Source organism: Melospiza georgiana, chromosome 10 (genome assembly GCF_028018845.1).
Source record: "Melospiza georgiana isolate bMelGeo1 chromosome 10, bMelGeo1.pri, whole genome shotgun sequence".
Classification (NCBI taxonomy): domain Eukaryota; kingdom Metazoa; phylum Chordata; class Aves; order Passeriformes; family Passerellidae; genus Melospiza; species Melospiza georgiana.
This window is the reverse complement of record NC_080439.1, coordinates 14650637-14675897: the sequence shown is the minus strand read 5'-3', so window position 1 is coordinate 14675897 and position 25261 is coordinate 14650637. Positions and strand designations below refer to the sequence as shown.

Genomic DNA, 25261 nt, shown 5'->3' with positions numbered 1-25261 from the left:
TTCCTGCATGCAAATGGTATGAAATAGCAAGGTTACTAAAGTACCACAAGCATATATAACTATTCTGGAATAAAAAATAATTTTATTTACCTTGATTTAGCATCATATGTGCTTCCAGCTGCCTCAAAATGGGAAACTGCTTGTGCTGAACTTGAAATTAACCCTTGGTTTACCCATGAAAGTCCCGCAGACATATCTAGAAGAAAGCATAACTATTTATGATAGTTACTTACATTTTTTCTTTCTTTTACATTTTTAAACTTTGCATTCTCTTTGCAATTAGGATCCCTTAATTTAGTATAGAAGGTACCAGTAGCTTGAGTTTTATACTGTACATGTGTCCTGTTTAATCAAGATGAAATTATATCCTGTGTTTGTGGATTCACTTAAGCCTTGCACTCAGCTTTTCCCTCTGTCTGAAGAAGATTCACCTGGCTGGTGACTGTATGCAATCACAGGTACCTGAAATGAGTTCTGGAGTCCTTCATGGAAACTTACTGCCACAGCCTGACCCTGTGAAATGCCCAGACAGCTCCAAGCCTTGGCTGCCCCACTTGGTGAGGGTACAAAGGAATTGTATTTATTTGGGTTTGAGACAGTGCAGTGAAGCCACCCAGGCAGTCTCTGTGTTGCTGTTTCAGGCAGTTTCAGCCTGGTGCTCTCATGGCTGGCTGTGGGGCAGCCTCCTCAGCCACTGTGCCCCAGCCAGAGCTGGGCAGCAGCTGTGGACATGGCAAAGGGCTGGTGCCAAGAATGGAAGAGAGAGCCTGTTGTACACTGCACATGAGACATGAAAGGCACTCTCCTCCCTAGGGACAGGAAATGGGGGCGTTAAGACCATTAAAATGGTCTGCCAATAATGCCAAGTTTCTTTAGGCAGTTTGTTAAAAACCCCCTGAGAGATGTGAAGAGGTTACTAACAACCCCCACAATACTTGTTTTCAAATTCCCTAAGAAGTAGTTATGCCTGTCAGTTGTTTCCAGTTATGCACATTTCTGCCAAGATAATCACCAAACCAAGTCTACTGACCCACTTACATTTATGGATTTTTTTTGTGTTTCTAATTTGTTTTTTAGATAAGGCATTTCTATTCACCTACCCAAATTCTATCATCTCGACACAAAGTTAACATCAAAACAAAGTTACCAAGACTGTCTAGTTCTTTTCTATGGCACTTGCATCTGGCTCCAGCTGGATGCATTAAATCAGAAGTTAGAGTCCTTACTGTTAAACTCTGTGCCTAACCAAGCCTCTGTTTTAGACAGCACAGTGGCAGTAACTGGGACTGTACTACTCATAATTATCTCGAGTTGTTCTATAATAGCAGGTAAGAGAAATAACTGTATTTGTTACACACACATTCTCATTTGTCCTGTGTCCTTGTCAAGCTTTGGTTCCTCTAGATTTGGCAGTGCTGCCTAGCACAGGGACTGTTTGAAGCAGGCTGACACAGCCATGTTACATTGGCTTCACAGGCTACCTTGGTTTGTGCTGTTGCAGCAAGGTATTTAAATGTCATGGTACGAAACAAGGCTAGCAAGGGTGGTGTTCCTGGCAGCAGTCCTTGGAACATGATAGCAAATGTTGATAAGTGGCAGTTTTAGGGTGATGTGTGAGGACAGAATAGATGAGAACAATTAAGTGTGGCTGGAGCTTGATGTCTTTCATCAAGATTGCCCTAAATGCAGGTTTCATGTTACAGAGAACATGTTCTCACAGCTTCCTCCTGTCTGTGCAGGAGGAGGCTAAATCATTTGGAATGACTGCATTGTATTTAGACTAATAGAGCTGTACCACAGTGTTGTTCCCTGTATTTTGAAGTACTGTACCTGTGTGTACATGTTTAATATTTCAGAAGAATAACAAGACACTGCTGGTAATCTTGTGGTTTATAAACATTTCTGGATAATGGCTCGTTAGTCTTCCTTTTGAAGACCAAAGTAGAAGCATGGCAGAAAGGTGGTTCATAAAAGCATATCCCTGCCTTGAATTTTCATTGCCTCATATTTCTAAATATTATATATATTTCAATAATATAATATGTATTTCAATTTTCCAGTGGGCTCTGAGGAGCAAGGGATAAGAAGTTTGTGAAAGGTGGGGAGTTGAAGCCATTTCCAGTATAGTTAAAGTCTGTCAAAACAGAAGTGTGCCTACAATGAAAAGACATTTCTTCTGGCAGTGTAGATCAATTACTAATAGCTACACCTAAAACCAGGGAAAGCAATTTGAATAAACCTTCCCAAGGTGGTACAGTCCAATCCATAGTGGCATTGTTATATACTAGGCATATCTTGTAGCAGATACTCTTGGTAGAAATTTATACTTTATTTGAGAGGGCTCTAAAGCAATGCCCTCAATAGTTTAGCAGTTAATGTACAAATGCTGCATGGGAGTGTTCTTGACATCTGAACAAACTTGCTCAGGCAGTGGGTGCTCTTAGCTCTTTAGTTCCATCTCCAGCCCATTTTCCAGTCATGGATAATTACACAGGTAAACAGCAGAGCACTTCTTCACACAGGTTAAAAAACAAAGTCCTAAACAGCACCACTTTGCTCACTGCCTTAGTGGGATACATAAGGTAAGATGTTGTTACCTCAACTGTTAGTGCCTCAGAAACCTTATTTCCTGCATTTTTTAAAATCTGCAGCCTCATTTCTAGTAGTCACAACTCAACTAACAAAAGTGGGACTTAGTTTTGTGGTAAGTGCCTGTAGGAAGTGTACAGCCCAAAAAAGAGAGATGTTACTCTGGCTGCTGTTGTACGAGTTAATGCTTGTCCCAGGAGTGTTTCTGCTCACCCAACAACCTCACTGCCCCCTTTGCACTTGAGCTGTTCTGGCTGGAGCCCTTTGCTACATAGTTCTTTTGTTTAATTGTTTAATTGATGCAAACTTGTCTGCCAGACAAAGCCTGCACTTTAGTACCAGGAACCAGCTCAGGGAGAGCACATGGGAAATCACCTGGGTCAAAATGCAGAAATGGGCAGGAATGTATAATTAGGATTGTGTCCTTGGGGGATGTCCTCTTAAGCTGGGGCAAGTGTCATGTTTTAGACTAGACATTGTCAGTTATGACAAGCAACAGAAAAATGTGTTACAAAAATAATGTAAGATACACAGAATCTTTTTCTCTTGGAGGTCAATATGCCTTAGCTTCTGCTGATTTCAGCGGCAGGCATACCTGGGAATCACACCAATGTAATATTTAAAATGCATATTACAAAAATACATTTATTTGCTAAAACATGGTGAAACTAGCAAACCTAGAAGACACTACTTTTATGAAATTTGGGCACTTGAAGAATGGCTGAATTCACACAATCCTCTTCAAAAGAAAATCCACCAATAAAGCTTTGATGTGCACATCATCAGTTCAGCAGTTCCAAGCATTTTATGTGCCTGTTCAATGCAAATAGAAAGTTACTGCTTTTCAAAGCTGAGATGATCCAACATTTTTTGTCAAGTAAAAGTTTCTTTAGTTTATCTGGTTTACACTTAGGATTCTTTCAACTGCTTCTCTAGTCCTACTGGTAAGCATTATAGTGCCAACTATTGTTAGTGTTTAGAAGTCAGGAATTATCTGAAATAATGTCCAGGCTAAGGTCAAACTGACATTGTACAGGAAATAATTCACCTATTTGGAAATGTTAGAACAGGACTGGCTTCTAGAGCAGTTGTGTGTCTGTCTAGACTGGCTGTCTAGAGCAGCTCCTGGGATCATAATGAATCTTGACTGCAATATATTTACTCAGTGAATCAATAAGAGACCTGGATCTGTTCTCCCGGTATGGTGGTAACTGAAGCCACTGTCCTTGGAAGAGCCATCATGGCAATGTAGAAGTAACCATGAATTCTAGAAACCAGGGATGACCCTTCTATTTCCCTACTCTTGCTGTGTAAGAAAATGTCTAAAGCCTCCCAAGGTTTATATTGGATGATAACAAAAAAATGTTATCAGGAAAATGCTGGCTTTTCATATATTGTGCAAAACATTTAAATCTGTTTCCTTTATTGGTCACTTACTGCAATTAGAAACCACCACTATGCAATTCATACTCTTAACTGTAGATTTGTGTAGCACAATTACGTAATAAGGAACAGATAGAATCAACATTTAAAATTAATACATGTACTGGTATGTAAAATAAAGTACCTTTTTTTTAAAGTACATATACTAGTAGGAATACTTCTAAGCTAATTTTTACAGAGGCTGAAACAGCTGAATGTAACCCATGTATGAAGAGTACATTACTTGCCTTAATGATTTTTGAGTAAAAAATAAAATCAATGCATTTCCTATGATTAAAACTCTATACAGGTACCAGGCTGCTGGTTTGCTACTAGGGAAGTACTCAGTAAACAGTGTCATGACACTGGGTTTTTTGCAAATGTAAGGAAACCCTATTCCCTGGAGGTAAATTAATGCAGGCTTAAAATGAAAAAGGAATTTTAGTTTGATCCTCAACACATGGGAGCAATTAAGTAACTTCAACATTGCAACATTATTAAAGGACATGGGTTCTGCTCCTTTCCCCTTTTTCACACTGCTGATAAATCACATGCTGATAAATAATGTTGAGTTGAGTGAACCTGTGAGGAACAAATCAAGAATTCTTTCCACTTCTCTTTTTGTTGTGAATGCCATTTTATAAAGACTTCAGGTGCGATTTCAAAATTGATCAAAAATAAAATAGGAAATTTTAGTTTTAAAACCCACAGGACAAGAGAACCAGGAAAATACAGATAAATGTTAATAAACATAAGCACATCTGATGTAGTTTGAAATGCTAAGCCATTTAAAATGTAAACTCGAGAAAATGCTGGGCTAAGTTAAAGCTGGAGTGCAGCAAGGACACAGTGACAGTAACTGCCAATTGTGGCAGCTCTAGTCCAGGGATGGACTGAAGGAGTTCTGGTCTTGTGTCTAAGCACGACCTGTTCAAACAGGGCAGGTAAAAGCCCCTGCCTGGGACACCTGTCCTGAAGTCTTTGGACTTGCTTTATTTAGAGAAGCTCAGTTCTCAGGTGGCACCTGCTGGCTTCTGAGGGATAACACCCAACCAGCTCAAGGTGCTCTTTTTTCTTTCCTTTTCCTCAGCTTGGGAACACCTGCCTTCTTCCAGTTTGCTCCTCCATACATTCAGTTACTCAGAATTAATACTAACATAAAAAATTTGTTCTTGGTGTCAACTTAGTTATTTAAGAAATAATTTCTTCATAATGCAGCTCACACATCACACTGTTATAAATCAGTGTGCATTAAGGACAATTAAGATAAACCTTCCAAAATTAACAGCAAAACAACTAGTTCATGTATCAACCCTACTAAGTCCCACAAACCCTGAAATTTACATATGTAAGTTAATATAATTAAATTTGCTTCAGTTTAGTAAGGTTATGGATTTGGTCAGAAACAATATTTCACTTACCTGTGATGTAGCCTTCCAAAGCTTTTGGCACCAGTGATTTTGCAGTTCTCAGGTCCTCAGCTGAGCATTTGCCTGCTTCGAGCCCAAAGGACATTCCCATTCTCTTCAGCACCTCGCTGTCATCATGAATCTCAAAAGTATTATCGAAATTAAAGAGGTATTCAAATCTGCATGGAAAAAATGACAAGTGAGATGGTTCTGGAAAGAGCACAGCTGTGCTCTTCTTGCCTATTCTTTCTCTGATGGTTTTGGCATGTACTAAGGTAAGCACCTGAAGTCCTGGTTTTCTGTAAGGGGTCCTCAAGGAAAGAGAAGTGCAAGAAATGCTTTCTCTTTTCTGTGACTGGCATGCCTACAGGTTTAAAATGGCACATTCTCAATTAAAGTAACTTCACCATTGCAGGAACAAAGTTTAAAATTTTCTACCTCATTAAGTAGATTCAAAGGAGAAGAGGGAGGCCTTAATTAAACATGAACCTTCACTTGCATTAAAGCCAATAAGGTCACCTGAAGCCCTGTCACCAAAATAACTATTTTGTTTTTCTGCTTTCACATTTCACTTTCTGTTCTACTGTGCAACACTCCTCCTGTGAACTGACCTATTTACTTTGGTATAATTTTGCTTCTTTGGATGCAGCTAGAAAAGCAGTCTGTTCAGAGTCATGTGTGTTCACAATCCACTGTTTCTGCTGCAGGACTTTTAAAGTGTTTTTAACTGCATATAAAAATGGAAATTGAGATGTAAACTTCAGACAGCTTTAAGAAATGCAGGGGCATTTAGGCTGGTCTTACACGGTCATCACAGGTATTAAAAGCCTGGACAGTTCTGGTCTGTAAAATAAGGCTCAGTTCCCAGTACCTCCTGTCCTGCCAACAAAACCTTTATCCTTGGAAAAGTAACTCATCTGTGAAATACAGTCTTTAAAAGATAACTCACTGGTGGGTCTTCCATTATCTCTCCAAGCTCATGTCACATGTCAATTTTCTTGCAAGGTTGTTTTCTAATAATGATTTTCTTATACCTGAACCAGGAAACTTGGAAGCTTTACAGTTCTTGAGTTTATACACAGAATTTTTAATTGGTAATATAATGTTTTGTGCTGGGTGTAATTATCAGTTACACACAGCATTTCTTCTGTGACTCATACCATATTACTTGTTAAACCTATTGTTTATGTACCTTTATTTATTTCAGCATAATCACATTAAGAAGGAAAATAAGATGTGTCATTTTCATTTCAACCTGTACAATTCCATCGCTGCTGCCTAAACTGGCACAGCTCGGTGTCATACCAAGCTACCACCAGCAAGCTGGAATTACTGACTCATAACTGAATTCCAATTTATGGCACAGCATCAAAAGCTGCATTTATTGATAGCTCTGCAATTCTTCTCCCATGTGCTGTGGCCAAATACTGGATGTCAGAAAGGAAGGCAACTTATTTTCCTCTCCCAGCAAGTTTCCAAACTGAGAAATTTACAGTCTTCAGTATTTCTCCAGTTTAGTTTCCAGCAGCCTGCAGTCACTGATACAGGAAATCCCTACACTTCCATTTTGCTGTTAACAGCTTTTTGAAGATTTTCTTTCAGGCACTTGACATGACCCCCTTCTGAACTATAAACTTCTACCGTGAACAAAATCAAATATTACTACTTGCATAGAGTGTTACAAAAACCTTTTTGTCATCACCTGGTTTCTTCTCTTAATGTCTCTCAATTTAATAAGCAACTGTGTGCAGCTGTTCTCTATACATGTTCCCATATCACTCATGACTTTTGAGACACCTGGGAATGCACTGTCCTCTCCTCTCTAGGCCAAAGAGCCCATCTGCTCCTTCTGTCAAAGCCCTTCCACAGCCTCAGCCCTTCTTGCTGCCCTCCTGTGCCTCTTGGTTATGCCATACTTGTCCCAAGAACATGAGAGTGTAGTATTCCTGATATAAAGCACTACATGCATCCAGCTTTACACTGTAGTCCTTGCTGGTTTTCCTGGTAATTCCCAGCATGATTTCAGTTGTTACTGAGAAATCAACTTTTGTTCTCACAGGAATTATCTGCTGGGCTACCATGTTATTATTCAGTGATACAAGGCAGGTCCAGAGGCCATCAATACTGTGTATGCAAAATTTGGGTACACTTCCAGCCCCTTTCCCATGATAAGTGCAAATTTGATCACCAGTGATTTTAATCTGGATTTTCTGCTGCTACAGGCAGTTCTTTCTGTAAGGGTACAAGAGGCCACTTCCTACATGTTCTTGCTAATATACAGCACTGTATCTCCAGTGCTGTACAAAATCTGCATTTCCCCTTAGAGATGTTCTAATTTTCCAAGTTTCTGATACATCTATTGTGTCTGAATGCTTCTTTACAACAAGGTATTCTGGCTACTTTTTCTTTTTTTTTTTCTAGGACCAACAGCATTTATACAGAAGTACCATATACACTACATAAATTTTTCCTGTTTAAATGGGACTTACTTGTTCAGGTGCCTCATCTTTAAAATTAGTTCTTAACTACTTCCTTTTTACCTGAAGACTTTGCTTTTCCTGCTCCAGCTTCAGAAATGCCATTCCCAGCATGCTGCTTGGCACCCATCTACCTTCTCAAACCCTAAACAAAACTTGCCCAATAACTTCTCTCTTTTTTTTTTTTTAATTTATTTGTGAGACATTTTGCTCTGTTTTGGCTGTTCTTGCATAGGAAAACACTTAGAGGACACACACCTATTTTCCTTCTGATACTGTATCACCCTTATATGTACGACAGTTCAAAGCAATTACTTTCTGTAGAAGTTCCTCTGTAATTTTGTAATTCCTCTACAGTTTTGAGTAGCTAATGCTGTGAGCTTGGCTCTTCATTGGACTTACTAACAGCAGTACTTTATATAAATGTTATTTGGAGAAGAAAGGAAAATGGAAGCCCCTTAAAAAGTGGATTCAGTCTGGAACCAAGTGCAGAGCAAGCCCTCAAGCTGACCAGTGACGGAGTCAGGCGGCAGAAACACTCCCCAATTAAGTACAGACTGGGAAATCACCAAACCGCCTTTGCTAACTGCCTTATTTAGCAGGTCAGTGTAACAGTGGTTAAAACAGAGCAGCTTCTGGCACTGTTTACCTATTACTGCTGCCACTAATTAGTTGCACAAATAACAACCCCAGTGGAAAGCTGTCTTAATTTGGGTTGTACACTTAATGACCTCCAGGTGACACACTACCACAGCTGAGTTATATAAACTGAAGTATCAACAACAATAATTTTGGTGTGCTCACTTTTAGTAGGGAGTGTTTTCACACAGCTGGAGAGCACAGAAGCGTGTTACACTGCTCTGGATCCCAAATGCCAGATTAATCTCTGACAGCTCAAAACAGCAGTTCTGAAGTGTCAGTATGAAATTGTACAACTCTTTAACAACTTCAAACCTAAATGTAGAGTCCTGTTTAAAAGAGCAGGAAGACCTTTAAAATGAGACTACAGAATAAGGGTATAATTATGCTAAATCAAAAATGATCCTAAAGTTCCCAACTTGCTGAACTGCAGTGCTCTTGAGAGTATTCCACAAGTTTTGTGATAGAATATACTGAACTTCATTGAATTTTCTACAAAAAATCAGCTTTTAATTGCTGTTTTGCATGCTGGTGCATGGGTTACTAGAGTCTGTCTATTTTTGCTGTGTAATTGACTTGAAGTTCAGTACAGCATTTGCATACCACAGAGAGAAATCTGTGATCTACAGTATTAGAGCAAAGCCAGCTATTTCCAGCTAATAAACTGATTGTGAGCAGATTACCAGTTAAGGTAACAGCACCTCAAACTTCAGCCATATTTTCACAGGATGAAAAGCACAAACACCCACAATTATGTAACTGGAAGATTTTCAGATGAATGTGAATGCAACTGTATCAGTTTGCTCACAAAGTATTACAAATCTCTGTATCTTTTCCTTCAAAGAACTTTTTGCTGTTAAAAAACATTTTCAAAGTTGTTATCATCACCTGGAGTATGTTACTTTTGTGTCACATGGGTAACCTTGTATTTCTGACTGTGTACATTTTTATGGCATACTAAGAGTAAGAATTCACATGGCTGCTTTAAAAGGTTGTGCTCTCCTAGTAAACAGTTTCATTCCGTTATTTCTTCTGTGCAGGGAATGCTCTTTGAAATGTCAGCCTGAAGTGCCTTTTACAATAGCAAAAGGCAGCCTGTTTTAACTAGAGATTGTAAGGCAGTGTTAATAAACTCATCCATATTATTACTGCAGTTGCATTAAATATTGAAAACAACAACAAGCAATGCCCTGAAGTGACAGCTGCAAACGTAAATGCAATAATTACTTCTAGTAAACTAGAAAAATTTCCCTCACTTGTTTGAGGAAAAATTCCAGTCCACAAAGAAAATAAAATAATAAAAATTAATTTCATAAACACTCACTTATCACTTGATATGCTGCAGTCTATAATTGTTCTTTTGCTAGTGTTGACTATTAAGAAAGGCAGCTGTATTGTGGAGGTCAAAGATGGAGGGCCTTGATTTTGCTGTTCATTTTGCTGATTTCTTTGTACCAAGTTTTTAAATGCTATTTGCTGTAAAATAAAAGAAAGAAAAAAATGATCACTGACAATAAAAGAGCAGACATCAGTGTTTCCAGGAAATGAAACCTTATACCATAATGTCTTATTTACCAACTCTTAATACCTTCAGTAATTTTTTGTCAAAAGTGAGTTGTGGCCTTACTTTCTCTTGGCACTAGTGAAGTTCACCAGGAGCAGAAGTTAAACTCAATTTTTGCACACATTTATTATTGACTGTTTCCCCTCATATTCCCTGGAGAAGAAACAAGAAAGGAGCACTAAGGCATGCTGGAGAATGCTTCCCCAATGCCTTTGAAAAGGCTCTGGAGTCAGAGGTCTTCTCTGGTACTTTTTATGTGTAATTGCCTCAGGGTAGGAGATACCTACACTGAAACAGAAGTTCCCCCACTTCCCATATCTGTATTTTTATTCTCTTTTTATTCCCTTCTCATCCATCACCACCTTCTCCCTCTCAAAAGAATTCTCTCTCCTCTGGAAGGTATTAAGCAGATGCTGTTTGTGACACCACTCTCTGCCTGCTGATTTCTTATATCTGACTGCACATGTATGAAAATGTGTGCGTTTAGGAAATTATTTTAGGCTATTTGAGGGACTAAAAGTCAGTGAACTTACCCACCTGAGGCACTGCTTATTCCATTTAAGGGGAAAAAGATGGATAGCCACAATCCCAAAAGACTGGCAAATCCTTTGGCAATCAACACAATCAGGGCAATAATGACAGTTGTGAAAAGTAAGGAAATCAACTCTGTCAATATTTGGACTAAAAGTTAAGAGGGCCTGAGGTGCCTTATTTTCACTAGTGCAATTTCATGTTATTGTTGGAGGAACTGCTGCTGTATTGGGTCAGACAGATAGAATCCCAATTGTACCCTAAGTGGAGAAACAGCTTTTAGTGACCAACAAAGAAAAGCATCAGATATTTGAAAGTTTCAGTGAGTATCAATTACATGAAAACTGTATCACTGTAGTTGGCTAGCAATAAAGTGTAGCCTTGTTGCCTGAAATCTCATAAAATCATTTGATTACATTTAAATTACTAAAAGTCTGCACAGACTAGAATGTTAAGGAATGCTCACAACTATATTTATAAAATGTTATGTTATAAACAAGATGCATTTGAAATATATTTCAGCAATTAAACCTAAAAGTAATCTCGAAGGTATGGGGCAGAAAGTAAAGGTGTTGGATTTGCCAGCCTTCCACTCAAGATCCAGAAATGTCTACGTTCCCCAAAACAACTCTGCACACATTTACACAAGTTCTGTTGTGAACTTCATAGCTTAGACCAAAGAGAAAATTTGGATAATGACTCAGGGTAGCTCTGAGGGAACTTAGAGTCAACAAAGGGGACTTGTGACTTATTCCTGTTCCCACTGAGGTTGGCAGGGCTTCAGCAGAACACCTAGGAAAGCTTGTGACACACAGATGGAGTGTGCTGATTTACAGCAGGCAAAACTGAACCACAGAGTGTCAGCAGGAGGTCCCCTACCAGAATCCAGAAAGGTCACACAGGTCAAACTTTTCTCCTTAGTGTGTCACAGCTGTTAGTTAAATCTAGAAAGAACTTCAGAAGGTCTAACATGTTGGATTTACACTTGATATTTTCATTTATGGGGAAAAAAAATTAAACATACCTGCAGTAGCAGTTCTTGCAGTTGGGCTCGCTTCTGTTTTATCCTTTCAATCCGCTTCTGCTTTTCTATCTTAAAAGATAAATGTAAATGCATCAAGATCCTTAATTACCTTGTCCATTCCCTTGTGCCAAACTGAACTGGCTTTCTCTGCAAATGGGGGCAAATTGCATGGACATAAGAGTTTCTCCATTAAACAGGTCTGGCAGACTGAAAGGTCTTTGTTTGTCAACAGTTTTAAGTCCAGTAAAGATTTAATTATTACAAGAGACTTTTATGTCCCTCCCATTCTGCCTCTTCTGTGTTGCACTGAGTGCAAACTGGCACCAAATCAAACACTTGCTCAAGAGGATGAGCAAGTATTTGATTTGGTGCCAATCTGGTGCCAATTTGGTGCCCTTCTGCCCTCCACTCTTTTGGAATTGTGCATGTCCCACTGTTCTCCTAGCTGCAAACCACTAGACATAAATACATGGAGGCTGGGCTTATGATCACCTATATCCTCCCAGTGACCTCCGCTTTTTGTTTGAGACTTGACTAAACTGACAAGACTGCAGCAACAAAAAGGGCATTTTCTGTGGGAGCACAGCTCCTGCAGCAGTTCAGTCACTGCTGGTTGATGTGGGCAGGCTGCTGTACCTGGGACAGGCAGGGCTGGGACAGGGCAGAGCTCACCCTGCAGGTACAGCAGTGTTTGGCAGTGTCCTCTGGGGCAATGCTGAAGAACTGGACAACAGTCACTGGGGCTGAAAGGGCTTTTTGCTCATCATCCTCTTTGGTGCCATCTCTGTATCTCTGGCTCCCAAAAAATGTGGTATTTTAAATCTTAGCTGGCCCAAACTCCTCTCTATCTTATTTGCAAGGTTGCTTTGTGGTGGTTCCCTCCTCACACATTTTAATGTTTAAAATGCATCCTTCAGTTGGCTTTCTGTGCTGTGACTCTTAAAACCAGTGAGCAGAACAGCTCTCATTCAGGCATGGTTCCTATATAACAAGCTCTTTTGCAGTGATTTTTGTACTGGTAATCTTATTACAGATTTACATTGTAAGAGCAGTTGCCACTTTATACAGCCTTAAAAGCAAAATTAATTCTGATTTCACCATGAAAATGCAACTTTGTTTTACATTCTTTTCTATTATGTCAGAGGAAGCAACATTTTTTGAAAAACATGGCTGGCTTCCAATTTGTGCATGTGTAATTACAGCTTGAAACAGTGAATTGCATATGATTATTGAAGATGAGACAATGAAACTCAAGTTCCATATTTGTAACAATAGCCTATACTGGAGACAATGCATTCACATGAATGCATGCAAAATGTAGATTTATCTAGAATTAAAAAAAACATTCTGGAGCATAATGATTGAACACATGCATTCTCCTTGGATGGATGTATTTTTCAAGTCACTGTAATGGAAAACGACAGTAAAAGCTTTTCTCTTACCACATCTAGAGAGACAATTGATGTAAATGACCCTGCACAAAAAGAACTGTTCTGTACTGCAGAGGCACCCACCCACCTTTTAAGATACCTAATGTCCAAGTGTCACAAATGGAGATGTATTTGCAGACAGCCATTACAGCAGGCTGCAGTAAACTCAGTGATTTGTGCTTTTTATTTATAGCACATTTGGCCTGAAGGACAGGCAACATTTGTGCATATAAATTCTGGCATCCCTGCAAAAAACACTGTAACTCTTAGTCTGCTGAAAAAATAATGAAAATAACTGATAAGTAAAACTTCTTCTTGCTTTCTCTGGCAGATCATAACTAGTATCTGACATTCCAGCAGGAATTTTTTTCAATTTAATTCCCTTTGAATTATATTTCCCAGTACAGACATTAATAGAGAATTGGTCTCATTTTAAATGGAAACCATTTTGTGAGTGTAACTGAACCATAAATTCTTTTTACTTTCTTCTGGTTATTTCAAGGTATGACAGACTTTAATCTTAAAAATAATCCCTGATTTCACCAATGACCATTTTTGTAAGGTAAACAGCTTGGCTTTTTAAAAAAACTAAATATAATGTATACTAAATGAAACTGAACTAAGCATACACAAACATATTTTTTCAGTTTATTCCAATATCAGAATTTGTATTTCCATAGTGCACAAGCATCAAAACCAATCAGGTTCAAATTAAGAAAAAAATCCCTCTTCTAAAGAAGAGCAAGTCAATTATCAGAACATGGGAACAAGCCAGAATTTCCCATGTACCTCTAGATTCTGACACTCCTGAGCTGAGTTTGTGGGAAGGCCGATCCATCGGATTTCCTTCTTCTCCTTTGAAATGATGTTCATTGCCATCAGGACGTTGAGCGCATCGTAAACTCTCCGTCTAATGTTCTTCTGATCATAAGCCTGCTAAGAAAACAATACAACACTAATTACCACAAAAGAATTGAAATGAAAAAGGAAAAGCAATTGAACACATCCTCCACAGACATGGAGCAGCTCAAACGCCAGAATGGCGGCTCTGGTCAGAGTGGTGTTAAACCACAATCCTTCACCTGTGATACCCCTTGAACACCACATGAGCATGCTTGGTTGCAAATGGAAGTTTCAAGTCTTCCTGAAGCATCTCTGCAGGAAATTCCATCATGGTAAGTCTGGCACAGTTGAAAAGCCTGACAAGACCTCATGTACTAGAGTAGCCTTTTCTTAAAGTTAGTTATTTTGTCAGATTCTTCTACTTTGTTTATAATTTAGAGGGAGTTCAATTCTTCACCTTAATTCTGTATTTTGAGATTTCAAATGGTAAGTCTTTATATTTGAGAACTAGTTAAGTGAAGGAGAGTATGGACTGAGGCAGGACAGTGCAGAAACAGAATTCCATGATAAAACAGACAAACCTGTATTGGTATAACAAAATTCAACACATATTTGCTTACTGAATCTGTTGCTAGGTGGCTGTTAGAATTTGTGAATTCTGATACGAGCTCGTCAGCGACTTCATTGTATGAAGTTGTTCCTTTACGTTGAACTTTTTCACAAACTTTCATTGAAAAATGCCTCAGACCCTTCCCATTTTTATCTCCTTTCTTGCTTCTCTTACTGAAAAGAGAAAAGTATTATTTTAATACATTGAATGTTAATAAGGTACTTTGTTACACAGCAAAAGGTCTGCACTTTGTAACAGAAATCTGGACTATGTAAATGAAAAATAAAAGTTTTGCATCAATTTCTTGTTTCTTACAAGTTGGCAAAAAAGTGCACTAGAGCCCCTTCCTTGACTATTTCTACACTGGTAGCATTTGAACACATGCTGCTGGGAAGATGCTTAAAATGGATTTGTAATTCATCTCCAGGTAGTCTCACAAAAGAACAACCAAAAAAAAGAGGAGACTCTCCCAGGGTGCTTATGTACCTGGGAGCTATGTCTATGTGGAGCTCTCATGTGTGTGCCTAAAACAGAAAGGCTCAAACCTCCCTGTGTAATATACAGCAGGAGATACTAAACTTGGTCATTGAGGGAATTAAAATGTGTCCATCATAGAATATATCCACACATACACATCACAGTATATAGACCTATACATCCATCTATTCTATGATGTATCCATCATAGAACAGACACAAGAATCTCTTTTGTGCAGAGTAAGTACACAGTCATTGGATTTTAAGGTGCTAAATTAAGAACTGGCAAACTGTCAGGGTTATTTGCCATTCACCTTCTTCCAGAAAAGGTAATGGTAATAGAAAAAAACAGGAGCAGTTGTTTTTATCACACAAACTAGATCTGGATATGTAATTCAATAGAAGCCTTTAAAAAGTTCAGCTGTGTTGTTTTTGTTTCTTTTTTCCTTTTATTTTTAATCAGTCTCATGGTTTCCTTTGACAATGTGCTCCAGGGAGAGCTGTTATTTTACAGAAAAAGGGCCCCCATCAGCAGTAAAAAGCTAAAGAAACTATTAAAAAAACAAGAATGGTTTTCAAAATTGTGAATGTACCTAAGAAAACAGAATACAGGTAAAATGAACAAAAAATAATAAAAAGGAACATCAGCAGACTAAAAAAAAAAACCACAACACACTTTTGATGTGAAGGAGTGAAAATGCTGAAAGCAGGAACTGGGCAGTTATCTTTATGAAAGGCAAATCTGAAGTAAAGCAGGTATGACTCTATACACAACATACACATTCAGTAACACTCACCTTTCTGAAAAATCTGACTCTATAATTTCTTGAGTCCGTTTTCGCTCCCTAAGACAAGACAATTCAAACTTAGGTTGAAAATAACATTATGGACCACTAAAATCGCTGTATATGGGGCCTAGCTGGTTCTAGTGTTTGCTGTTACATGTTTACTGAAAGGGAAAAATACAACACACAGAGCTTGACAAAATTTGAGGGAAGGTGGTTAGGACTTGTGGAAGAAGTTGTCAGAGCACACTGCCAGACAAATTCTATTCCAAATTTTACCATGCTTTGCCCACAGGAATTGAGGGAAGTCACTTCACCTGGAACTACAGGAAGTGCTGTGTGAGCTTGATGTCCAAAGTCCATCAAAAAGGAAAAGCTGGGCTCCTTTGAAAATTCCTATTTAAAATTCCTCCATATGGAAGAAAAGTGTCTTGAAACAGTGCATAAGATACATCCTATATTTTCAAGCCAGTGAATGTTTAGGAATCTTTAAACAAAACCCAGGGTAAAACACTAAACATATTCCTGTTAGAGCTGATGCACACAGGGCTGGAGACAGACTCTGAAGAAGCAGCTGCTATGAATTTTGAACAGCAGCAGCAGCAGCAGTCTGCAATCACTGGCCATTCCTTTCCTCCAGTTTATTCCCCACAGCAAGCAGGAGCTGCTCTCCAGCCCTACCTTTTCCTGCAGCAGCCCCAGGCAGTGCCCAAGAGCTGTGCTGAACTGGGGAACGCTGTGTCCCTGTGCTTTCCAAAGCTGGGCTCCCAGCACAGACCTACAGCTCAACACCTGCCACTGCTGGGAAGGCAGCTAAACAAAAATGAGGGGTTTGAAAAGCTGGGCTTGAGAGCCAGCACACTTTGGTTGTGTGATCCAGAGGGCACAACCAGGCCCCTCCCTCAGCAGCACCACAGGGATTTCTGTCCATGGTGCTTAACTGGGGGCTGAGCCGCTGGGCTGGGGGCTGCCCTGGGCACGGGCCTGGGACAGCAGGGAGTGAGTGAGAGCTGTGCCCTGCTCTGCACACCAGGCTGCCAGAGCCTGTGCTGAGTCCTGCCAGGGAACCTGTTCCTCTCCTTTTGGAAATAATTTGGAGTCTGTGAAGTAAACAATGGGTAAAGCAAGCTGTCTTCTGAAGTGTCTTCAGCAATGGCTTGCTATCTCAGTTCAGGAATACCACAGACCCTTCCTTAGCTCTGTTCCTCAAGTGAAAATACGGCCCATTGTATGGACTCCTGCACGTGTCACTGATGACTGCTCTGTCTGGAGTCAGCTCGAGCCTTTTAGTGGATGAGGCTCACTGGAAATCCCGTGTCTGCACTTGGGCAGCACACAAACAGGACGGTGGTGGCTGATGCACTGCCCAAGGCTGCCCTGGGAATGCTCTCCACTGCATGGCACTTTGGAAAGTGAGGGCTGTCAATGCTCTGGTTCAGCAAGCTGTGACCAGACAGCAGAGTTTGTCCCTCCTCTGGGTACTGAAAAGAACCTCTGTCTGGCCTCCACTTTTCACAAAATGTGCAGAAAAAAGTGATCTTTGACAACTACTTTCTCAAATAAAATCAGAACTAAGTGCAGGTATTTCAGGAAATGAACACTCAGCTAGGAAAAAAAAAATCAGCCTAAAAACTGTGTGCTGGGCCTGCAGTTTATTGACTCTCTGGGGAGGAATACAGTAATTGGGAAGTACAACCTATGACAGACCTTGCTTACACAGTAAAATGGAGAAAAGTCAAGGCACAAATATTGCACTCTCATTCCTGCTCTCCTAGATGTTCCATTTCCCATCTTTACTGTTGAAAAGGTAATATTGACATTCATCACTGATTAGAAAAATTAATCTAGATGCAGAAATTTATTACTTTTTCAGTGGCAAAGCACTACATTTCTGTTTTCAGACAGCTAAGCTCAGCAGTACTGATATTAAAACAAAATACCAAGAAACAATGTAAAGACCAGATTTAATTAGATGAGATAAAGAAAGTCATGTTTGGCTGGAGCACCTCAGAACCCCACAAAACTTGTTGTTAATGTAGAATAGTAATAAAAATAGCACACTGATTATATTCAAAGTCTTCTATTAGAGTTTATTCTTAAATGCCTGTTGAAGTGTTTTGATAGTCTCTCCCCTTGTAGGCACCTGCTGCTGTGCTGAACAGCAGCGCTACATGGATGCACCACGAACTTCAGGAAAAAATAAAGACTTCTTTTAACAGGAGTCCTTGTGATCCTCCATTTTCACCAGGAACCAGACAGTGAAGTGACTGGTGCTTATAATTTGTGTTCATATGCTCCAGACATCAGAAGTGTCTCCTAGTCTGAAAAGCACATGCCATACTCCATTTAGTTGTGCAAGAAGTAGAAACTGTAAGCCAGCATAGATTCAACAGTATAAATAATGGAAAAGATGAGAAGAGGTGCTCAGACACCTCAAAGAGACCAAAGCCTTACCCTGGGCCCCAGGCAGACGCCTCTGTGATGTGTGTCTGTGTGACCATGGTTGGAGCTGGGGTGTACGGACTCCCGATCAGAACACTCCCTGAGCTGGCCAGTCTTTGGGGGGTGCTTATGATCTGTAAAAATTAGCAAGAAAAACCACAGCTGTCTAAAGAAAACAGAGGCAAATACAGCCCAAAATCCATACTAAGCATTGCACTAAGAAAAGTAATAATGATTCTGTACCAGAAGCAGTCACAGTACACAGAAGAGATGGCACCAGAAGATCTCCATAGAGCAAAGCCATTACAGTGCTGCCAAGTTCCCTATTAGTTGTACCATATTACTGCATTATTCACATGAACAAGAACCAGACAAATGATTCCAAGTAATTCCTAGGTATGGCACAGAGATCTGTACCTATAGACACCCAACTGTTTCTTCATGAGTACATCTAGGCAACTTCTTGATCAATGTAATCAATACAGCCTTCTTTCTTTCCAATGGGTTTGTCTCTTGTAATTGTCTATACAAAAGGCAATCTGAGCTGCAGGCAAAGCATTCCCTGCAGTTTCTAGCAATCACAAGATCCCAAGGCACTCTGGCAACTAATTGTACCTACAGAATTCAATGTAAAGTCTTTAAGGTATAGATAGAATTTACATTTATGCAAACCTGGTGAAATTGTAGGTACACTGGTTAACACCAACACCTAGTCTCAACATTTAAATCACATCCAGGTTCATTTTTCAAAGTAAGTTACCAGAATAATTTAAATAATATTTTAAAATGAAACAGTATTGATAAAGCTTATCTTTAAAATAAACCAAATTTAATTATTTTGATTGCATTATGGTAAGATTCAAATCAAACCTTATTGGACAGTGCTTTCTACTCTTATACCTTACCTAAGGTATAAGGTATATATTTTAAACTCTGTTTTACTTGACTCCATTTATTAGTGACATTGGGAGTAGTGACTGTACTAAACTTTGTGGTTTCCTTTACTATTTAACTTATCCAACAGCTGTGAAAGCCTCCCAAGGCACTCAGGTAACTAACTGTTGTAAGTATATGCTGTAAGTATAGAGCAGATATATAGGTACTGCAAGTGTGTACATATATATGCATATATATATAAACTCGAGATAAGTATACAGCATTTGTTTGGTATCCATCACTATTGTTTAGACAAGTAGAAAAGTGGTATGTGAAGAATTCCCCATTTCCTTAGCTTATTGAGCTTTACTTCACATCCCCCCTGGTACCACGTTGTGAATACATACACGTCTTTTTTGTCTTAAAGACATAAATTTATCTCATTTATTGTTTGCAAACGTACAGCTTGACAGAACCAAGGAAAAAGAGAATTTTTGAGAAACCAAAGCACAGGTGCAGGTATGTATTTATTTCCTGTTGGTACTGGAGAACCAAAGGTGCCTGCCTTTACCCATTGCAGGCAGGCACAGGACAGGTGTCACTCCTGTCACCTGGCTGCTGCTCCGGCCTGGGGCATGGGTGTCAGGGGCCGCTCGGTGTTTGGGGCAGGGGTGTCAGGGGCCGCTCGGTGTTTGGGGCAGGGGTGTCAGGGGCCGCTCGGTGTTTGGGGCAGGGGTGTCAGGGGCCGCTCGGTGTTTGGGGCAGAGCTGTCAGGGGCCGCTCGGTGTTTGGGGCAGGGGTGTCAGGGGCCGCTCGGCGTTCCGGGGCTCGCTGCAAGGAGCGGCTGCGGCCGGGGCTGCCATCGGCCCCGGGCTCGGCACAGCCCGGCCCGGCCCGCGCCGCCCTCTGGCGGCTCCCGGCCGCTCCTGCAGCGCTCGTGCCCGCGCCGAGCGGCCCCGGAGCCACCGCGGGCAGCCCCGGGCTCGGCTGCGCGCCGGAGCCGCCGCGCTGCTCCGAGGAGCCGCAGCGGCACCGGGGCCTGCAGCCCGCGGGGGGGAAATAAGGCCTACATGAATTAATTAATTCATCAAGCAGGGTGTTGCTGACACAGGCAGGTGGTGAGGGAGCGCTAAAATTGCCACTGCTGAGAGCTCAGGAGCATTCGTTTGCTTTCAAACAGCCTGGCACAACACAGCTGTATGCTGGGTCTCTTAGAAAGCCTGCGTTAATGGCATTTCATTAAGAAAATGTTTTCTGAATACAGCAGAATAAAAGAATAAAAAATAAAATAAAAAAAAGAATACAGATGGTGTGTCTCACATCACACGGTAGCTTTTGCAACTTCTACCTGCCATAGAACCTAAAGTGCAAGCAGGGCTCACTGAAAGCAAAAGCAGGGCTTGAGAAGTCTGTCACAAGAGTAGGAAGTGCATTAAGTGAGAGCTCTCCCTGTCGTGGGCTATTTATTGCAGTGCCAGGGCACATCCTCAGTGGCAGAATGTTCCAGGGCAGTGCACAGGGCACAGGCCTGTGAGACATCAGCGCTGATGTTCTCAGCTGTTCCTGGCAGGCAGCCCCTGGCCAGTGCTGGGGGCAGAGCTCTGCCAGCTGGGATTGCCACGGGGGTGGCTGTGGGGTGTGTGCCCCTCTGCCCAGCTGGGACAAACCCCACTGAACACTGCTCAGGTGACAAAGGCCCAAAACCATTTTTATGAAACATCAAATGGTTCTGTTCTCAGGCTGAGTGCTTGGCAAGGAGGTATCAGGTTACTAGAAACTGTTCACAGTATTGCCTATTTAGCTCTCTGGCCACCAGAAAATCTAATTTTTTTCTCAAAACTAGATCCAAAATCCCTGGAACGTCAATATACAAATACAGTTATCATGCACAGGAAAAGAGAGTTTTAAGAAGAGTAGTTTCAACAAGTTTAGAATTTCTACCAACACATCAAAGACATTCTCTGACAATTCTGGAGATTTACTGGTGAGAACATGACTTAAATCATTCAAAGAGTATCAACAATGAGGGGATTTTCTTAATACACATTTGAGTAATAGTTTAAGTGTCAGCTGGTAAAGCTGTTTCAATTTCCACCCAAAGCCCAGAAGATAGGTACCCGCTAAGGGCACATCCAAAGGCACTGCTGGGAGTGGCACTTGTGGCAGGCCAGGCCTGCTGTGCCCCCAGGTCACCTCCCTCCCACACAGCTGGGGCACTCTGTGGCTGAGCAGGAGGCAGCAGTTCCTGTCTTACACCACCAGGAAGTCACAACACTGGCTGGCACTACTGGGCTTGCAAAACTTACCATTTGGGGTCCAACATTCACATTGATTGGTCCCAAGGTTTTTGGCAAAATCTTAGTGGGAGAGTTGGTGCTGGAAACTGGCAATGTGATTACTGAAATATTACCTAAAAAGAATAGTAAAAGGAGAGTTTTAAATTACTTCCTTAGTAACCTGTGAAAAACACTGGCAAATTCTCACACCATTCTAACACTCTGGAATCAGGTTGGCTTTGTTTTATTTGCTGTGAACACACCCTCAGGTAAGCTCCAGACCTCTCAGCAGATGTCACAAGGACACCTCAAAAAACTACACCTTCACTATTTTACTTTTAAAATTACATGTCTTTTATTTCCAGAAACAATTTATTCTTACTTAAGACAAAGAGCACACAGCCTGACATTCCTCAGCATTAGAAGTGAAAATTAATGAGAATACTTCTAAAAGAAGCCAACATACAAATCCTACTTACAATCATAGTCATGTGTAAGAAATATACATCCATAAATCTTCAAAGCCTTAACCATTCCTCATCTGACAGTCCCAGAGCATTCCACAGTCATTGCTGATGTAAGCCAGCCACTGCACAGATGGAGTAAGGGACGCCTTTACAACACACCTAAAGTCACAGGCAGCTGCATGTCACAATAAAGTCTCCCATTCCTTCTCCAGTGCAGGGTGTTCTCCTCCCAAGATGTTTATCATCTCTGTGATCCCAAACTGCTTATGGATCTAAATCATCCTGCCTTCCACAGAGAAGAGCAGCTCTGTGCTGACAGCACCAAAATACTCCTGCTCCTCCTCTATCCCAAATTGCATCTTGTATTTCGATTATTTGGAATTAAAGTTTAAATCAAAACTGTTGCAGCACCACCGCTACTCCTTGTGTGTTCAAACTGCTGTGCACAAGCCTCTCCAAGCCCTGTGGTGGCAGCAGCTCCTTTCTCTGGGACAGTTTGAGAGCAGGAGAGCTGGGAGCCCATCAATCAAACACCAGCCCCTGTTCCTGCCCCGCGTGGGGAGGGCGGCTCTGAGGCCCCTGCCTGGTAACCCAGAGTCAGCGTGGCTCTGGCTGGGGTCATGAGGACAACGAGAGGTTCCTGGAGAGCTCCTGATGTTGTCTGGCACTGCAGCCAGCAGCTGAGGCATCTGAGGTGACAGCTCCCTTCAGAGCAGCACAGCACCAGCCCTCCTCCCCCAGGAGCCAGCCAGCACTCAGCTTAGCCCACATGGCCCGAGCTGACTCAGGGCTGTTACACATCCCTGCTCCCCTGTCTTTTCTCACATCACCTCTTCACCTCCACTGCCCAATTTTCTTTCCTCACTTGGTCCTGAATCATGGTGTCTTTTTTTACATTTTATTTTAATATACCTGTTTTTCCATAAGGTTACTGAAAAATGATATATTCAACAAAGTAACTTCTCTGCAACAGGAAGCAGAAGCAACACAACTGAGAGGAAAAAGGATCTTACAGCAGAGCAGTAGAAAAGATGTAGATTTATGCCAAGTCTCACCTTCATAAGAAATGTTCAACAGATATATGAGAAATACAAACAAATTGAGACTAGGATGTTCTAAAGTTCTGTGTAGATTCTTTTGGCATCTGGAGTAATACTAGTACTAAATATTAATTTTCCAAAAGGCAAATCTGAAAACATCTTCAGAAGCAGCTTGCACCTCTAGTCAATAAAATGAATAAATTACTCAGTCATGTAACTCACCTACAAAAACAAATATAAACCTCCCACACTTGCAAACCCACCCCCTCCAGTAAATCTGCTCTGTTATGAAAAATCTTTTGTGAGGTAGTGCCAGAGAGTACAAGACAGTAATTAATGATTTACATACTCTGTGTTCCCATGCTGAGCTCAAAAGAGTTCTCTCACTTGCCAGTTTTACTTTTGCTAGAGGATTTTGCCCAGGATTTCCCAAGCTGTGCCAGCATATTCCATCAACACCTCGTCTCTCCCCTCATTCCGGGCTGGTGCCATCAATGACGTGTCACTTCCCAGTACTGCTGTAGGAATTTTCCTCTTCTCTGCTGCAACTGAATTGACCAAGTTTTCAAATAAATGTTTCCCTGCCCTTGTTCTAACTTTAATTTTCTTCATTGGCAAATATAAATATGTGGATATGTAGATTTTAAAATACAGATAGATATAAAAGAACCAGTTTGTTTTTATAAGTGAGGTACTTCTTATCCACAGTGGCCAGAAAAAAAGAACAACCAAATTCTTCACAGTAAGAGGTTGCTTTTTGTGTTTTTCAGCAGTTGAAAAAATAGTAAACAAAGTTTTATCAATTACAAATAAAATATTCCTCCCTACCATTTTCTTTTTTTCCAAATAGCATAATGGTCCCAATACTCCTGTAACCTCAATTGCTTCAAAGATTATTATTATATCATTATATCATTATATTTAGGAGGAAGTAGATGTGACAAAACATTCAACAGATTTTGGTATTCAACTGAAAGCAGAAATATCATCAAACTAACTATATACACTATCATAAAGCAACTGCAAAGGCTTTAAACATGACCAAATTCTAAATAAATGCCAAGTCTTAATAACACCCATCATTTGGGGACAAAAAAGATTACACTGATTTATGTGCCAGGGCACAAGAGCAGTGAGTACAGTGATAAGCTGAACACAATGAGCCCCATCAGCCCTGAGTCACGGTAATCTCACTGCATGCAGGAAAAGGTCAGCACAGATGGATCAAACTGCAATGATTTGTATAATAATACTCAATTCTTATATAATGTTTCTCAGCAGTACTTTCAAGGCACAAAGGAGGTCAGTGTCATTATTCCCATTTACCTATGGAAAACCAAGCACATGGGAAAGAAACCCACTTCCAACTCTCATAGGGAGGCTTTAGCTGCAATACACAGAGAGCCATCCCAAACTGAGCCTCCTTAGCACTGAAGCAAATCAGAATAAGAATCTGCCAATGGATATATATATATGTATGTTTCTCTCAGAACAAAAGCACTTTGCTTCTACATAAATTATTCTTCCATTCTTCAGTCACCACTATTGTTGCTTCTCAGGGAGAGAAACCAGTGTTGCTGTAATTTCATATTTTAAAAAACCATCATTGCTACATAACTATTATTCTTCCTGGCATTTGTGCAATAATTTTACTGGTGCACAAAAAGAAAAAATCAATTTAAATGATCTTTAGCTTCAAGCAGTCACAGATAAAGTTATTCATGTTTATGTACATGTATGCTCACATGCACACACAAAGCAGCTCACCAAACTCAGTTAAATCATTATGTGCCACCCTAAATAGTCTAATTTCATAAACAACATGCACTCCTATACAAATATGAAGCTGAATAAATTTTAATGATTTTTTTTCCTGTATAACTAAATGTGTTAGGTCTGCAGCTCAGTTGCAAAGATAATCAGAAACAATGTCAACTGGAGAATCTATAGAATCTGTCACAGCCAGTTTGAAGGAGACCATGGCTGATGGGGAGCATAGCCCAACCAGCTGGGGTTACACACAAAGCACACAGCAACAAAAAAACCCATTGAATCTTCAAACAAAACACCAGGGAAGTGGTGGTAATTTGGATTTCATATTCAGAGCTCTGAACAAATGTCCACTTTTTAAAAGTGTCTCAATGACAGCCATTTTTAATAATACAGCCTACAGCTTGACAATGGTGGCAAAAACCCCAGCTCAGAGCTGTGAGATTTCAGCAGCCCATTGGGATATTTTGGAATAATATATGTGATGTGTCCTCAGGGTTCTCTATTACACTAAGATCAGTAAATTTACTGATCTCCAAGATCAGTATGATAAAAACATATAGAAAAAATGGAATTATTATTGCATTACTA

General features: G+C 40.4%; 1 protein-coding gene across 2 annotated transcripts in view; it reads right to left on the bottom strand.

The window, feature by feature from the left end:
* TFDP2 (transcription factor Dp-2) overlaps positions 1-25261 on the bottom strand; it is a 46350-nt gene that overhangs the window by 1944 nt on the left and 19145 nt on the right. Inside the window, exons 4-12 of one of the 2 annotated variants that reach the window (XM_058031073.1) lie at positions 21424-21527; positions 18254-18375; positions 15812-15859; positions 14549-14711; positions 13875-14021; positions 11656-11724; positions 9861-10012; positions 5433-5599; positions 91-196 (exon numbers count right to left, since the gene is read on the bottom strand). In XM_058031073.1, coding sequence (XP_057887056.1) covers positions 91-196; positions 5433-5599; positions 9861-10012; positions 11656-11724; positions 13875-14021; positions 14549-14711; positions 15812-15859; positions 18254-18375; positions 21424-21527 — 1078 coding nt within the window. The remainder of the gene's footprint in view (positions 1-90; positions 197-5432; positions 5600-9860; positions 10013-11655; positions 11725-13874; positions 14022-14548; positions 14712-15811; positions 15860-18253; positions 18376-21423; positions 21528-25261) is intronic. The other variant, XM_058031074.1, reaches the window with a different exon arrangement.